Source organism: Vombatus ursinus, unplaced genomic scaffold, assembly GCF_900497805.2.
Source record: "Vombatus ursinus unplaced genomic scaffold, bare-nosed wombat genome assembly UNPS02014811.1, whole genome shotgun sequence".
Lineage (NCBI taxonomy): Eukaryota > Metazoa > Chordata > Mammalia > Diprotodontia > Vombatidae > Vombatus > Vombatus ursinus.
Window position 1 is genome coordinate 4,571,687 of NW_020954589.1, and position 17,142 is coordinate 4,588,828.

The following is a 17,142-nucleotide window of genomic DNA, read 5'->3' on the forward strand; positions in this document are numbered from 1 at the left end:
TCAACCTTCTCTCTGAATGGAGGGCTGAAGGGTGGATTAATAAATTCCACCTAAAATCTGCCTATATAGAGGACAGAATTTGTACTTTGCAGCTTTGCTTGGATTATGCTCCTTTCCCCATTTTATTGTAAGCTCCTTGAGAGCAAGAACTAGCTTACTTATTTGTATCCCTAGGGCTTAGCACAATGCCTAAAACAAAGGAACTTAATAAATGTTTATTAAATTGAATAGTAGTGAAGTTTCAATTCAAATTCCACCTTCTGCAAAGGGTAACTCCCAGTTCCACTGACTCTACCTCTACCTAAGCACCTTTCCTCTGAGATTACCTCAAATTTACACTGTATTTATCAAGAAAATATACAGTTGTTCATATATTCTTTTCCTGATTAGAATGTGATGTCCTAGAGTATGAGTTCAGATTTTTGTCTTACATTTTTTTACTAGCACTTAGCACAGTTTGTGACATATCATAAACACTTAATAAATACTTGTCAATTAGGTTAATGGTGATTAAGAAAGTAAATTGAAACATTCCTGGTCAGTCTGCCTTTGAACTAGAAAGGTTTATTATAGCCTTTTGGGTTAAGACAAACACAATTACTCAATATTGTGTATACTGAAATCATAAATAGAGTTAGGCTTATGTCTTTAAGAAGCTACTAGTTTGGGGGGCAAAGCCAAGATGGTGGAGTAAAAGCAGTGACTTGCTTGAGCTCTCCCCCAAACTCCTCCAAATACCCATAAAAAATGACTCTAAACAAATTCTAAAGTAGCAGAACCCACAAAAAGACAGAGTGAAACAAATTTGCAGTCCAAGACAGCCTGGATGGTTTATTGGAAAGGTGTATCGTGCCAAGCGGGGAGAGGAACACAGTTCGGCTTGGGTGTGCAGGAAAGGCAGGCCACAGTGACCCTGGAGCAGGCCTCAGAGGACTGAATCATGGGCAGCTGTGGCAGTTTCCAGACTTCTCAACCCACGAATGCCAAAGACAACTTAGAAGGTCAGTAGGAAAAGAATGTGTCTGCGGTGAGAGAGAGAAGCAAGATCCTAGGCCCAATTCCTGAGCTCAGCCCTGGGGCAGTGGGTGCTTCCAGAGCTTCCAGCCCACAGACTGAAGGGGAAATGAGTGGCTGATAAGAGGGGGATTGCAGGGATCTCTCTGCTGGTGCAGGATTCTCTTACTTTGCCCATGCTTGAATCTGGGTCACAGTTCTGGGTGGTGGTCCCAGGGCAAGGAGGAGCGCTGGCATGGTGGAGCTAGTAGTGGTGGTGGAGAGGAAGTCCTCCTCACAGTTCCAAGGCAGAAAAGAGTGCTTGTGGTCACTCATAGACCAGAGCACAGGCCAGGAAAGGAGTGAATCTTATTCTCATAGAATTTGGCTTAAGGAGGGAATACACACTCATTTGGGTATGGAAATCTATCTTACCCAACAGGAAAATATTGGGGAAAGGGGACAAGAGAACAGGGGAATGATAGAGGGGAGGGCAGATTGAGGAAGGGGGTAATCAGAAGCAAACACTTCTGAGGAGGGAAAGGGTCAAAAGAGAAAATAAAATAAATGGGGGGTGGGATAGGATGAAGGGAAAATTTGGAACTCAAAATCTTGTGGAAGTGAATGTTGAAAACTAAAAATAAAAAATAAATACATTTTTAAAAAAAGAAAAAAAGGAAAAGAAAAAGGACTTCTCTTGATTTTCCTGACAAAAATATTAAATACTAAAATACTTTTTAAAAAAAATAAAAATGCTCTTTGAATTTCAAAAAAATAAAATAAAATAAAGAACCTGGCAATATAGCTAGAAGTTACTAGGAAGCTGAATCAAGGAAAGAAAGTGCCATTCAGGTCCCAGGAATAGCTTTGTTGACTTTCAGGGGAAAGTAGTCTTTGGTGAGAAAAGTTAAGTCTGGTCCTATGATATCCCACTCCCCCCTCCCCCATCTCTAAGGACAATAGCTAAAAAATCCTGGTCAAAATTGGTCCTATCATGGTCTCCATTGTATCTTCACCCTTAAATCTGAGAGTCTATGATATAGCACAGCTATAATCTTTGCCTAACACAATTTTATACTGCTCCCTACCAGAATCTGAATAAGAACTACCCATTGATAACTGAATTCTGTTAGCTCTTTGGGTGGTAAGCACAATGTTTTGTACATAGTAAATACGTAATAAATATTTTGTAATAAAAAGGTATATTCCATTTCTCACCTGTTTTGAAATTTATGGTTTTTAAAATCAATGCTCAATTCACTAGCAGAGTAGCATGAGTGACACATAGTGCTATGACCAAATCAAAGATAGTAGATTCCTCCAGGCAGAGCTTGCAAGACATGAGATCACTATACCACTTTTCCAACAATACATATCAAAAGTTTAATTTAATTTAACAATCTTAGTTGGTATATAAAGATATCAAAATGAACAATATATGCATGTACAATTGGCCAGTCATCTTTGTAGGCACTATGGAGTGAAATATTACAACTTCCTCCCTGACCTCGTGTATCCTATACCATCTGAAGCAAATATAGTATACGTTTTAATCCATGTACCATATATTACTTGTGAGGTAATTTTTGTCCCCTGCCCAGTGCCTGTCATTTAGGATGTGCTTAATAAATGTATATTGTTTGTTTGTTGTTTATGCCTGACTGGCATCGAGTAAAATATCACATAATGCAAATGTATTGACACTGTTTGTGTGATGCTACCTTAGGAAACAAGTGCATATGTGATAATTTATCAACAAATTGTTCAGAGAAATGAAGTTCTATATCACTATATTAAAAATAAATGTATAGGTAATTATTAGTATTTGGTTAGTGCATTTTGTTAAAAAAAAACCTTATAAAGTAGTTAGAAGGCTAGTCTTGGAAGAGGAAAAAACCTAGATGCATATCTATCTCTGACCATCTCTCAGTAGTTAACTCAGGCAACTCTCCAAAACCCTGAATTAAACAGATTTACCAAAATTGTTTCCACACCAGGAGTTCACTCCATCGATGGAATCACTGGTGCAGAAGAAACAAAGTATCTTATATAGCAGAGCTCCTTTTATTTGAATCATTCTGATAAGATTTTATGTGCAGCCAGCCAAAAATATCCTTCAGAAATTTGACCAGACTATTAACAAAAGTCCTTCATATGTTTTACTTGTGTCTTATTAAAACAAACACAAAATCTAATGCTTGCATCTTCTACAAAATAACTATTCCTATAAGCTACACATTTTTTATGTTTATATTTTATGTTACTCAGTGATGGCAATGATCATGATTTCTCCCTAACTCTTTAACCAGTTGCATCATTTCTTCTTTCCCTAAGGGAAAAGTCAGAGCCAGAGGAAGATTTAGACCCTGAACAAGAGCTTAACAAGACAAGGAAACAACAAAGAAAATAATGAAAATAAAATGATCATTTACATTACTTAGAGAAATAGTTTAAGGCAACATCATTTTATAATACACGTCTTTCTATCTATTCTTCCTTCTGAAATGCCTTCAACTGAAGGACCTGAATCTCTGGGTCTGGATAAAGTGGCAAAGAAGTAATACCAGAATACTTCATATTGATGCTGTGAATCCTTTATGTGTATTCATTGTTTCCCTGATTAGAATGGAAGCTCATTAAGACGAGAGCTTGATTATTTTTTATTCACATTCCCAAAGCCCAAACGGTGTCTGACTCACAGGAGGCTGTTCAAAAATAGGTGTTAGATTTAATTGATTGGACACAATGAATTTAAAGTTGCCTAGCCTCTGATCCTAATACAAATATTTTTTTTCTATTTCAACATGAAATTTAACATTGATGAAACCTGGGGTGGAGTAGAGTGGGGGGAATAGTGAAAATTCTGCATTGACCATATGCGGCCCAGCATTTACATATCCCATTCCTTTTTTTTCAATTCTATAAAACTCAACAAGTATTTATTAAATGTTTAATATGTATCTCAAGGCATTTGATTCCAAAACCAGTTCTTATTACATGAATTCCTAGCTCCCTGAAATTTCTAAGAGTTTATGGTAGATTGGTTATAGTTGCCATGGATAGAGTCAGGAAGACCTGAGTTCAAATTCTGCCTCAGATACTTCCTAGATGTTTGACCCTGAAAAATCACATAGTCTCTCTGTATCTCAATTTCTTCCTGGGTAAATTGGGGATAATAATAGCATCTACTTCACAGAGTTGTGAGCTTAAAATGAATTAACATATGCAAAGTGTTTTGCAAACCTTAAAATGCCATATAATAATCATTTTGTTATGATACTATAATTATTCTACACTGGTGTTCACACACTCTTGATTATAATCATGGTAATGATATTAATCCCAAACTCAAAATGAAGGCATATCTTTGGGGATCATATCTGGTGTCTCTCCCTTGCTGAGCAAATTGACAGTAAACTATAATTACTACTGAGAGACTCAGATTCCCTGAGGACTCCCTAGAATTAACAAACCTCATACCTGACATTTGTTTAAATCAATAAATTCTCTTTTGAATTATGGCAATTCACCTTTTGAAACTAAAATACTGGGAAGCAAATGCGCCATGTATTATCTCTTATTAATGATGACATCATTGAATATATGACCTGAGAAAGTCAGTACCGGTAGCATTTATTTCCCTTTTATTGAAGTCTTGTGCAATAAGTTGGCAGAAATCACGGAAGCCAAGAAATCATCATGCTTAGCCTTGTTCAACCACAGTGAAGAAGTGGAATCTGCCATTCCAGCCTGGGGGTGGGAGAAGGAGGGGAGAAGGTGTCATTCATTTCCAGGACTTTTCCTGGCATGAAGAAAGTCTCAAAGAGCTAAGCTGAGGTAAGTCAGGACAAATAAGTCCACTATGTATTTCGATCACAAGACTTCCCAATTTTTAACAGAGAGATTCACATAAGTGTGATATAGAAGAAAATTCAGAGCTAGGTATTATGAGACCTTGATTTTAGTCCTGATGCACTGTGACATCAGATAAATCCCTTAACCTCTAAAAAAATGTTCCTAAACTTTTTGTGGCAAGGACTCTTTTACAGTCTGGGGAAGCTTATGAATCCTTTCTCAGAATAATGTTTTTAAATTCATAAAATACATGGGATTATAAAGAAAGTTAGTTATATTGAAATATAGTTATCCAAACTATTTTTAAAGTTCATGGACCCTAGGTCAAGAGCAATTAAGAATTATGCCTCCAAAACTATTACACTGGTTAGAATACTCTTTGACCCATGGTAAAAACCCTAATATTGTCTATAGGCTTCAGTTTTCTCATCTGTAAAATTAGGGTGTTAGAATTGATGACCTCTAAAACCATGCAATTTTAAATCATTCATCTTTTTTATTCTTTTTTTGTATTTTTGTATTTTAAATTTATATGTAAAATAAGAAAGGAAAAAAGAAATAAACTTAAATACTAAAATTTAGATACAAAATAAGAAAAGAAAAAAATATTGCCAAGTGCACAGCAGAACATGAGAGGATTCAAAATATAAAGCAATAAATTTCCATGTCAAGAAAGCCTATATAATCAATACTACACATTGTGTTCAGAACTATCCATCTTATCTTTACTTCCTTGTAGGCTCTATTTTTGTTTTCTGCTGTGTAATTTTTTCTTTGTTAATTTTTCTCCTTCTTTCTCCTTCCCCGCCTCCCCCAAGAAGGCTATAATTAAGCACAGATACACAGTACACATACACACACTCACACAGAGGCATATATGTAGACATACACACACTTATATACACATACATAAACATAGATATCTATAATAATACATTGTACACATGCATACATACATACACATATATGTATATATGTATGTATGTATATGTAGTCATATGCATCTATGTAAGACCATACTAGTTTCTGCTGCTTGTCTGAAGGTGGATAACATCCTCCTTCAGAAGTCCAAGTCTTTCTATAATTTTCTAAGTCCACCAACTCCTCATTTCCTATACCACAACAATATTCCAACCTTATACTGTCTAGTTATTTTAAATAGTGTAAAACAAAATTGATTAATATGTCTGACATACAGTATAGTTTCCCTGTTTTTCTCTTTTGATTAAGTCTATTTTAGCCTTAACTTTCTGAGATCATGATTACTACCCCTGCTTTTTTCCCTAATAAATAATGTTCCTGATCTTTATTTTATCATTGTGTGTATCTGTTATTTCTTATCCTTCCTGACTCCTCTATTTTACTTCTACCCACTACCTTGCCCTCCTATCACTTAATGTACCCTCCTCCCTAAGGATCCTTCCCTTATCCCCTCCCCCTACCCTTTCCCCTTGACCTCTTGTTTCTTTCTTAATATAAAATATAAAAGACTTTTATAGTCTTCCAGATATATATATATGTCATTTCCTCTAGACACCCTTCTATACTCCTCAACCTATTCCCTCACCCTCTTATTACTCTATAAGAAGACTTTTATTCTTTTCTAAATGTATATATTATTTTCTAAAGAGAAATCCTTCCCCTTTCCACATCCCCTTTTATTACTTTCTGAATTTAGAAGATGTTTCGTTTACACCCTTCTAATTATATTTGTATTGTTCCTTCTTTAATCCATTCCTGATGAGAGGATTCCAGAACTACTAGCCTTCCTCCCCCATCTAATTCCTCTGTGTCAGTTCTTCCTCATGTACCTCATATGTATAAGATAATTACTCTTTTTACCTTTTCCTATGCTGTATTACTTTTTAGAATCACATCATACTCAGCTCTACCCCAATCTTTCTTTCGAATACCCAATTACTAGTAACAGTCTTAGAATACAGTTTACATTTCTTCATATAAAAAGTAAACAGTCTCTCCTTATTGAATCCCTTGTAATTAGTCTTTGATATTTACGTTATATTTCTCTTGGATCTTGTATGTCAAATTTTCTATTGACTTCAGGTCATTTTATAATAAAATCCTGAATTTATTGAATGTCCTTTTTTTCATTCAGGATTATGATTAACTTTGCTGGGTATGATATTTTCAGCTGTAACCCCAGTTCTTTGGGTCTTTGATGTATAGTGTTCAAGACCTGTGGTCTTTTAGTGTAACCACTGCTAGGTCTTGTGTGATTCTAATTGTGGCTCTGCCATATATGAATTATTTTTTTCTTGTTTCTTGTAACATTTTCTCCTTGAGCTGGGGGTGTTGTAATTTAGTTATGATATTCCTGTTGGTCTTCCTCATAGGATTTCTTTCAGGTGGTGATCAGTGGATTTTTTCTATTTCTACCTCTGCTCTTGTACTAACACTTCAAGACAATTTTCTTTAATTATTTCTTGTATCATTAAATCAAGGTTCTTTTTTTATGATAGCTTTCAGGTAGTCTGATTATTCTTACATTTTCTCTTTGATATGTTCTTACTCTTGATCTTAAATCTACTTGTGTAGTGGCTATATGGGGTCGTCTTCTGAGTCCTGATTGTACTCAATGAAGTGGAAAAATGACTGAAAGTGGAAATTATTCTCCATTTATCTTTTGTTTTCTCTGCCTACATTATAGGATTGTTGTGAGGATCATGAGACATCATAAGATAATAGGATCATAGATTTAAAGCTGGAAGGGACCTTAAAGGACAAATCCCCTCATTTATTTTTTTAGATAAAGAACTGACAACCATAGAGGTTAAGGCACTTGCCCAGGGTCATCTAGCCAGTAAATGACTAAGGTGGGATTTGAATTGAGATATTGTATCCATTACACCATAAAATACTATTTCAATGTACAATCCATCATAAATATGCAAAGTACAAATGACAGCTATTAATTATTATAATCCATTTTGTAGTACTCCCATTACATTTCACTTTTTTTTCTTTTTCCATTGCTCTTTTATTTGTCTACTAGCCCATGGACTCATTTCTATAAACAGTTTGACAAATCTCTACAATTTTCTATCAAAGTGATTCATGAATATAATTGAGTCAATTGTATAGTCAGTAGAAATAACATCCATATATTTCAAAATTAGTTCGGTCAATTAAATACTATACCTGATTTCAGTGTCTTTAAACTGTGTTAAAGGCTGTGTCATAAATGGAAAAATTGGTACAGAATGATTAGACCATAATCTCATTTGAATTAATTGATAAAAGCTCATTTAAATAATATTTCCCTTGATTGAGAAAGAAGTACTCATATAATTAATCACATTACTAGGAATAATACTATAGCTCAACTGAAAGTCAATGTTAGTACAGTCTTTATTATATTGGCTCAGTTCACATGCAAATAATTAATATTTCTCCAATTGTTTAGATCTTTGTGAAAAGTGTTTTGTAATTGTCTTCCTATAATCCCTGGTGTTGTCTTGGCAGCAGACTTGCAAGTATTTTATATTGTCTCCTGATGTTTTAAATTGAATTTGTCTTTCAACCTCTTCCTCCTGGGTTTTGTTGGGTACTATATTGAAGTGTCTATGATTTATGTGGATTTATTTTATATTCTGCAACTTTGCTAAAGTTGTTAATTTTTTCAATTAGTTTTTTTTCCCCTTGGTTCTCTACAGTTCCCTAAGTATACCATCATATCATTTGCAAAGAGTAATAGTTTGGTTTCCTCATTGCCTATTTTATTTCTTCAATTTCTTTTTCTTCTCATCACTATAGCTAGCATTTCTAGAACAATATTGAATAATAGTGCTGATAATGGATTCCCTTGCTTCACTCCCAATCTTATTAGAAAGGATTTAAGTTTCTTTCCGTTATAAATTATAGTTGTGTTTGGTTTTAGATAGTTACTAATCATTTTGTAAAAGGCTCCATTTATTCTTATTCTTTCTATTTTGTCAGAAGCTTTTTCTGCATCTATTGAGATAATAACATGATTTTTCTCATTATTGTTATTGATGTGGTCAATTATACTGGCGGTTTTCCTAATATTGAACCCTTACTGCATTTCTGGTACAAGTACCAGCTGGTCATAGTGTGTCATTTTGTGATATATTGCTGTAATCTCTTTCCTAGTATTTTAGTTAAAATGTTTGCCTAAATGTTCACTAAGGAAATTGGTCTATAGTTTTCTTTCCCTGTTTTTGCTTTTCCTAGTTTAGGTATCAAAACCATATTTTTGTTATAAAATGAATTTGGTAGGACTCCTTCTTTACCAATTTATTTTCAAATAGTTTATATAGTATTGGGATTAATTGCTTCTTAAATATTTGGTACAATTCACTTGTAAATCTATCTGGTCCCAGAGATTCTTTATTAGGAATCTAATTGTTCACATTCTTTTTATGAGATAAGGTTACTGAAGTATTCTATTTCTTCTGTTAAATTAAGCATTTTATATTTTTGTAGATATTCCCCCATTTCATTTATATTGTCAGTTTTCCTAGCATGTAATTGGGCAAAATACCCCTAATAATTCTTTTAATTTCCTCTTCATTGGTGGTGCATTCACCCTTTTAATTTTTGATAATTGTAATTTGGTTTTCTTTCCTTTTTAAATCAAATTAATTAATAGCTTATTTATTTTATTTTCCCCACATAAAACCAACTCCTAGTTTTATTTATTAATTCAATGCTGTTGTTTTTTTACTTACAGTTGTATTAATCTTTCCTTTCATTTTTAGGATTTATATTTTGATTTTTAATTTGTTCTTTTTCTAGTTGTTGTTTTTTTGATTGCATGCTCAAATCATTGATTTGGTCTTTCTCTGTTTTATTGATGTATGCATTTAGAGATATAACTTTTCCCCTAAGTACTGCTTTGGCTGTAGCTCATAAATTTTGAGATTTTTGTCTCTTTTTTTTCATTCTCTTTAATGAAATTATTGATTGTTTCCATGATTTGTTCTTTGACTCACTCATTCTTTAGGTTTAGAAATTTTAATCTCTAATTAGTTTTTAATCTATGCTTCCTCAGTTCTTTATTAAATGTAATTTTCATTGCATTACAGTCTGAAAAGAATGAATTTAATATTTCTGATCTCTTTTTTTTTTCTTGCATTTGGTTGTGAGATTTCAATTTTGTGTAGGTGCCACATACAGTTGAAAAACAGGTATACTCCTTTCTATTTCCATTCAGTTTTCTCCAGAGGTCTACCATAGCTAACTTTTCTAAGATTCTATTCATCTCCTTGACTCTTTCTTGTTTAATTTAAGGTTAGATTTATCTAGCTTTGAGAGGGGGAAATTGGGGTCCTCCACTAGTATAGTTTTACTGACTGTTTCTTCCTATAATTCATTTAACTTTTCTGCATTTAACTTTAAGAATTTTGACATATATGTTTAGGGTTGATATTACTTCATTGTCTATGGTTTCTTTTGGAAAGATGCTGTTTCCCTGTTTCTCTCTTTTAATTAGGTCTGCTGTTTTTGTTTTTATGAAATCATGATTGCTATCTCTCCTTTTTATTTTATTTTATAGTTTTTACTTTGTCTGAAGCAGAATAGATTCAGCTCCAGCCCCTTATTTTGTTTCTCTGAGTGTCTGTCTGTTTCAAGTGTTTTTCTTGTAAACCACTTATCATTAGATTCCAGTTTCTCTTCCATGTTGCTATTCATTTCCTTTTTATGGGTGAGTTTGTTCAATTCACATTGATAATTATAATTACTAACTGCATTTCTGAATCAAATAACATTTCACTCTGTCCTATTTTCTTCTTTTTGTCCTTTTTCTCTTTTTATCTTAACTCTCCTCTAAAGTCTTTTTTGTCCCCTCTGTGTACTGCCTTCTTTTAGTTGCCTTCTCTCTCATCACTCCTCCATTCTCAACTTCTTCTCTATTGGGTAAGATAGATTTCCATTGCTAAGACTTGGCAATAGAATAGATATGTAAATAAAGAGTTGGTGAGGTAGAGTGAAAAACTGAGGATGACTCCAGTGTTGTAAACCTTGGTGATTTGAAAAAGTACAGAACTTTCAACAAAAATAGGAAACAATGGAAAATTGATGAGTTGAGGGGACAAGATAATAAATTCTGTTTTTATATGTTGCATTTTAGATTTCTATGGGATATGCAATTGGAAATATCTCATGATTCTTGGTGATAGGGAGCAGGAGCCCAGGAGAAAGAGTAGAGTTGGATATGTAGATCTGGGAATCATCTTTGTGGAAATAATTGAACCCACAGGAGCTGATAAGATCAAAGAAAGAGTATAGAAAGGGAAGAGGAGAAGGCCTAGGATAGAGCCTTGGGGAATTACTAAAGTTAGGGGATTATGCATAAGAGGTGATCTTGCAAAGGAGACTAAGGAAATTCCAGAGAGGTAGGAAGAGAACAAATTAAAAATAATATTACTAAATCCCCAGGAGAGGGTACTCAGAAAAAAAAAAGTTAATATTAACTGTTGCACAAAGGGAAAAAAATGGTATGAATTAAGAAAGAAGCTGTTATATATAAGTTTAATAATGCTTGCATCTTGCATCTCAAGATACAACCCTATTTCCAGTTCCTTACTCTCTCCCTACCTCCATCACCCATTAACTTCTCCTTGAGGTTCATGATATTCATATTTAATATCCAATCAAAATCCTAGTAGCTATTTTCTATAGACTTCCAGGTCACTTCCCTTCCTTCCTCAATGAAGTCAGTACATGGTTCACAATTTTTCTCTCCTCCCCAACTCCTAACCTCATAATAAGGAACTTCAACATACATATTAATTCTTTCTCAAGCGCCCTTACAATTTTGTTCCTCAACCTGCTCATTTCCCATGACCTAATCCTCCACCTACTAGCTCATTCCTTCCTGCCTACACATGTGCCCATATGTCACCCATCCTGAGAAAACAAAAATCCCACTAACAATCATTTTATATTGCATCTGTCCTTTGTGGCTAAAGTTCTTAAACATGCTATCTACAATAGATGCATCCAATTTCTCTTTTCTCAGTCTCTTCTTAACTCCTTACAATCCCCCTCCTAACCTCATCATTGTGCTGAAACTACTCTCTCCAAAGTTACCAATAATCTCTTAATTGCCAAATCCAGTAGCCTTTTCTCAGGCCTCATTCTCCTTGACCTCTCTGGAGCCTTTGACATTGTTGATCACCCGCCCACTATTCCCTGATACTCTCTTATCTCTAGGTTTTCTGCACACCACTCTCTCCCAGTTCTCCTATCTGTCTGACTGCTCCTTCTCAGTCTTCTTTGCTGAATCCTCATATAGATCATAATTTCTAACCACAGGTGTCCCACAAGTCTTTGTCTTGGGCCATCTTTTCTTTCTCCCATTATGCTGCTTTAATTGGTGATCTTATCAGCTTCCATGAATTTAATTGTCATTTTTATGCTGACAATTCGCAACTCTACCTATCCTTCCCCAACCTTTTTTCTGACCTCCAGTCTTACACCTCCAACTGTCTTTCTTTTTTTCTTTTATTAATTTATTTTGATTTATAAACAATCACTTCCATAAGCTTTTGAGTTTAAAATTTGTCTCTGCCTCCCTTCCTACCTCCTTCCCACACATGGTATACAATCTAATATAGGCTATACACATACATTCTTATTAAACCTATTTTCACATTAATGATGTTGTAAGTAAGAATTAGAACTAATAAGAGGAACCACCAGAAAGAGAAAACAAAACACAACAGAAGAAAAAAAATAGCAAATAGTATGCTTTGATTTGCATTCAAACTCCATAGTTCTTTCTTTTGATATGGATAGCATTTTCCATCATGAGGCTTTTGGAGATGTCTTAGATCCTTGTATTGCTGAGAGGGGTTAAGTCTATCAAAGTCAATCATCACTCAATATGGCTGTTACTATGTACAATGTTCTCCTGGTTCTGCTCACTTCACTCAGCATCAAACGATACAAGTCTTTCCAGGTTTATTTGAAATCTGCCTATTCATCATTTCTTATAGCACAATAGTATTCCATTATATTCATATATCACATTCACAATTATGATAACTATCTGTGTCTTTCTCTTCATCCTTCCCCCCCATTCTGTTTATGCTTTTCTTTCTCCTTTTCCTTCCTCACTAATGTTTTGCTTTTGACCACCACTTCCCTCAGTCCTACCTCCCTTCTATTAGCCCCCTCCCTTTTCTTTCACCTTTTCCCTCCTACTGCCTATAGGGCATGTTAGATTTCTATACCTAACTGAATATGTTATTCTCTTTTTAAGTCAAATCTGATGAGAGTAAGGATCAAATGCTCATCTCTCTCCTTTCTTTCCCTCTGCCATAATAGGTTTTTGTGCCTTTTCCTGTGATATAATTTACCCTTGTCTGACTCCTCCTTTCCTTTTCTCTCAGTACATTTTCTTAGTTAGATCAGATTAATTCACTTACTTGGATCCATTTAACCCACTTGATTAGATTTTTTTTCATCATTACATCAAAGTCAATTTATACCCACTCCTTTTATGTATACTCCTTTAACATGGTGTAATAACAATACAGTTCTCAAGAGTTACAAGTGTCATCTTCCCTTTTAGGGATGTAAAGAGTGTGCCCTTATTAATACATGTTGTTACTTTCTGTCCTGTTTACCTTTTTATGTTTCTCCTGAATCTTATATTTGAAGATCAAATTTTCTGTTGAGCTCTGGGTTATCAGGAAGGGATGGAAGTCCCCTATTTCATTGAATATCCATCTCCTCCCCATTTTTGCTGGGTAGTTGATCCTTGGTTGTAATCCAACCTCCTTTGCTTTATGGAATATTATATTCCAAGCCCTATGGTCTTTTAATGTAGAAGCTTTAAGGTCCTGTGTAATCCTGACTGTGGTTCCACGATATTTAAATTGTTTTTTCTGGCTGCTTGCAGTATTTTCTCTTTGACCTGGTAATTTTGGAATTTGGCTACTATATTCCTTAGCATTGTCAACTTGGGATCTCTTTCAGGAGGCGATTGGTGGATTCTTTCTATGGCTATTTTGCCCTCTGGTTCTAGGACCTCAGGGCAGTTTTCCTTTATGATTTCCTGAAAGATACTGTCCAGGCTCTTTTTTTCATCGTGATTTTCTGGTAGACCAATAATTTTCAAATCGTCTCTCCTGGATCAGTTTTCCAGGTCAGTTGTTTTACTAATGAGATAGTTTACATTTTCATCTATTTTTTCATTCTTTTATTTTTGTTTGACTGATTCTTGTGCTCTCATAGAGTCATTAGCTTCCATTTGCTCAATTCTAATTTTTAACAAATTGTTTTCTTCTATTAGATTTTGTACCTCCTTCCCCATTTGACCAATTGTACTTTTTAGGGACTTGTTTTCATCAGTGTACTTTTTTCCAGTTGGCCAATTGTATTTTTTTAAGGACTTGTTTTCTATAGTTAATTTTTGTCCTTCCTTTTCCAAGCTATTGACTCTCTCTTGCATAGCTCTCATTCCTTTTCCCATTTTTTCTTCTACCTCTCTCATTTGACTTTGAAAATCCTTCGCTCTTCTAAGAAGGCTTTTTGGGCTTCAGACCAGTTCATATTCCCTTTTGAGGTTCCAGATGTGGGTTTGTTGACAATGTTGTCCTCTTCAGAATTTCTACCTTGATCTTCACTCTTTCCATAATAAGAATCTATGGTACGTTTCTTTTTGCTCATGGTGTTTGCTTATTTCCTGGCCTTTAAAGAGATTGGGCTCTCCTGCTGGGGAGCAGAGGGCACTGACCCAAGCTCCTTGTGTTGGGAGCCTAGGGCCTGGTTGATGGCTTTGTGTGCTGGGTTGGCAGTTGGAGGCTGTAGGATTCTGGCAGTTTACTTAGGTGTTGTCCTCTATTCCTCACTATCTCTCACCTCCCCCCCCCCATATCTAAATTGTTGCCAGGACCCGTCATATTTGCAACATCTCTTCAATCTGTCCTCTTCTCTACTCTGACACTGCCAGCACTCTGATACAAGCCCACATCATCTCACTCTTGGACTACTGAAATAGTTTGTTGGTGGATCTGCCTACCTCATGTCTCTTCCTATTCCAATCCATCCTCTATTCAGCCACTGCAGTGATTTTCCTAAAGTACAAGCCCAACCATGTTATCTATATACTCAATAAATTCCAGTGACTCCCTATCACCTCTAGGATCAAATACAAAATGCTATTTTACATTCAAACCCCTTAATAATCTAGTCCCCTCCTACCTTTCCAACCTTCTTACACTTTATTTCCCACCACATTCTCTTGATCTAGTGACAGTGACCTCCTGGCTGTTCCGTGAACAAGACACTAATTAGCCTCTGGACATTTTCTTTGGCTGTCCCTCATTCCCAGAATGTTCTCCTTCCTCATCTCCACCTACCAATTTCCCTGGTTTCTTTTATGTTTCAACTAAAATGCCATCTTCTACAGGAAGCCTTTCCCAGCCTCTCTTAATTCCAGTACCTTCGTTTTGTTAATCATTTGCTATTTGTCCCATATATAGTTTGTTTTAACACATTTGGTTGTTTGTTTTCTTCTCATTATATTGTGAGCTCCTTGAGAGTTAGGACTGTTGCAACTTTTTGTGTCCCTAGCATTTAGTACAGTGTCTGGTACATATTAGGTGCTTAATTAGTGGTTGTTGTTTTATAAAATTCAATTATAAGTCCATCTGGACCTGGTTAATCTCCAGTCTTGCAATATCTACATTCAAGGGAAGCTTTGGAGGCATCTGCCATCATTTCTTAACTAGTGTGGAATAATCATATATAATATCTTACAATCTTTTTTTGTCTATAGTAGATTTAACTCTTACTATTGTTCAATCTGTTCTCTAGTATTAAGTACTACTCTACTGTATATTCTGTCTGACACTTTCCAGGATGGTTATCTCTCTGATGAGGCTGAAGTGAATTGGATAGATTATAAGAACTAAAATTCCCTATAATGTTCCTTATCATTTTCTTTGCTTTTCTTCATTACATTTTCCATGCTGCCCCTTTCACATTCCTCTGAAAAATATCTCTTCTTTTGCTAGATTTTCATGTTCCATAAAATGGCAGCTCTTGGGAAATATGAGATAAGTATACACATTTTTCTGTTTTCCTAGGGTGAAAAAGATTGAAGCACTAATCATTCTGTTCTTCTTGCTCATACAGGTAAACAAGATGAAAGCAATGGAAAAGGCCAATGATAGTTCAGAATATGGCTTTATCTTGGTGGGCTTTTCTGATCGTCCTAAGTTGGAGTTGATTCTCTTCAATGTCAATTTGACTCTGTATTCTGTGGCTGTATTGGGCAATACAACCATCATCCTGGTGTCCATATTAGACCCTCAACTTCATACCCCTATGTACTTCTTTTTGGCCAACCTCTCCTTCCTGGACCTGTGTTTCAGCACTAGTTGCATCCCACAGATGCTGGTCAACCTCTGGGGCCCAGATAAGACCATTAGCTATGCAGGTTGTGCTGTCCAGTTATTCTCCTTTCTCTCTGTAGGAGGGATTGAGTGCATCCTCCTGGCTGTCATGGCATATGATCGATATGTTGCTGTCTGCAAACCACTGCACTATATGTCTATAATGCACCCCCAACTCTGTCTACAGCTGGTGGCTGTGGCCTGGGGTAGTGGTTTAGTCAATGCCATTGTCATGTCCCCACTGACAATGACCCTTTCTCGATGTGGCAAGCGACATATCAATCACTTCCTCTGTGAGATGCCTGCTCTGATCAAGATGGCATGTGTAGATGTTCATGCAGTGGAGATGCTAGCCTTTACCTTTGCCATCCTCATTGTCCTATTGCCCCTGTTTCTCATCCTGGTCTCCTATGGCTACATTGCTGCAGCAGTGATGAGGATTAAGTCAGCAGCTGGGCAGAGAAAGGCTTTTAACACTTGCAGCTCCCACCTCACAGTAGTCACCCTCTTCTATGGGAGCATCATCTATATGTATATGCAGCCAGGGAACAGCTCCTCCCAGGACAAGGGCAAGTTCCTCACTCTTTTCTACAACTTGGTGACCCCTATGTTGAATCCTCTCATCTACACTCTAAGGAATAAGGAAGTGAAGGGAGCACTGAAGAAGACTTTTGGTAGGCAGCAGGAAGCAAGAGAGAGGTGAGAATTTTGGAATGATTAAATGGAACAAATAACAAAAATTAATTGAGATTCCCTTGGAGTCACTTCCTTGATTCCCACTATTTTGTATCAATTGGAACTAGTTAATTTTCTTTCTTTTCACTTCTCAATATAAGTTTCTATTAATCTTTATCTTTACTGTTGCCTACTGTTTTCATTAGTCATAGGGCTTAAAGCAAAGGGG

The 17,142-nt window shown here is 35.6% G+C and overlaps 1 protein-coding gene across 1 annotated transcript; it reads left to right on the forward strand.

Moving 5' to 3' along the window:
* Positions 1-15,987: 15,987 nt before the first annotated feature.
* LOC114053605 (putative olfactory receptor 2W6) lies at positions 15,988-16,941 on the forward strand. Its single transcript, XM_027876694.1, has one exon. It carries the CDS (start codon positions 15,988-15,990, stop codon positions 16,939-16,941), a length of 954 nt encoding a protein of 317 aa, XP_027732495.1.
* Positions 16,942-17,142: the final 201 nt, after the last annotated feature.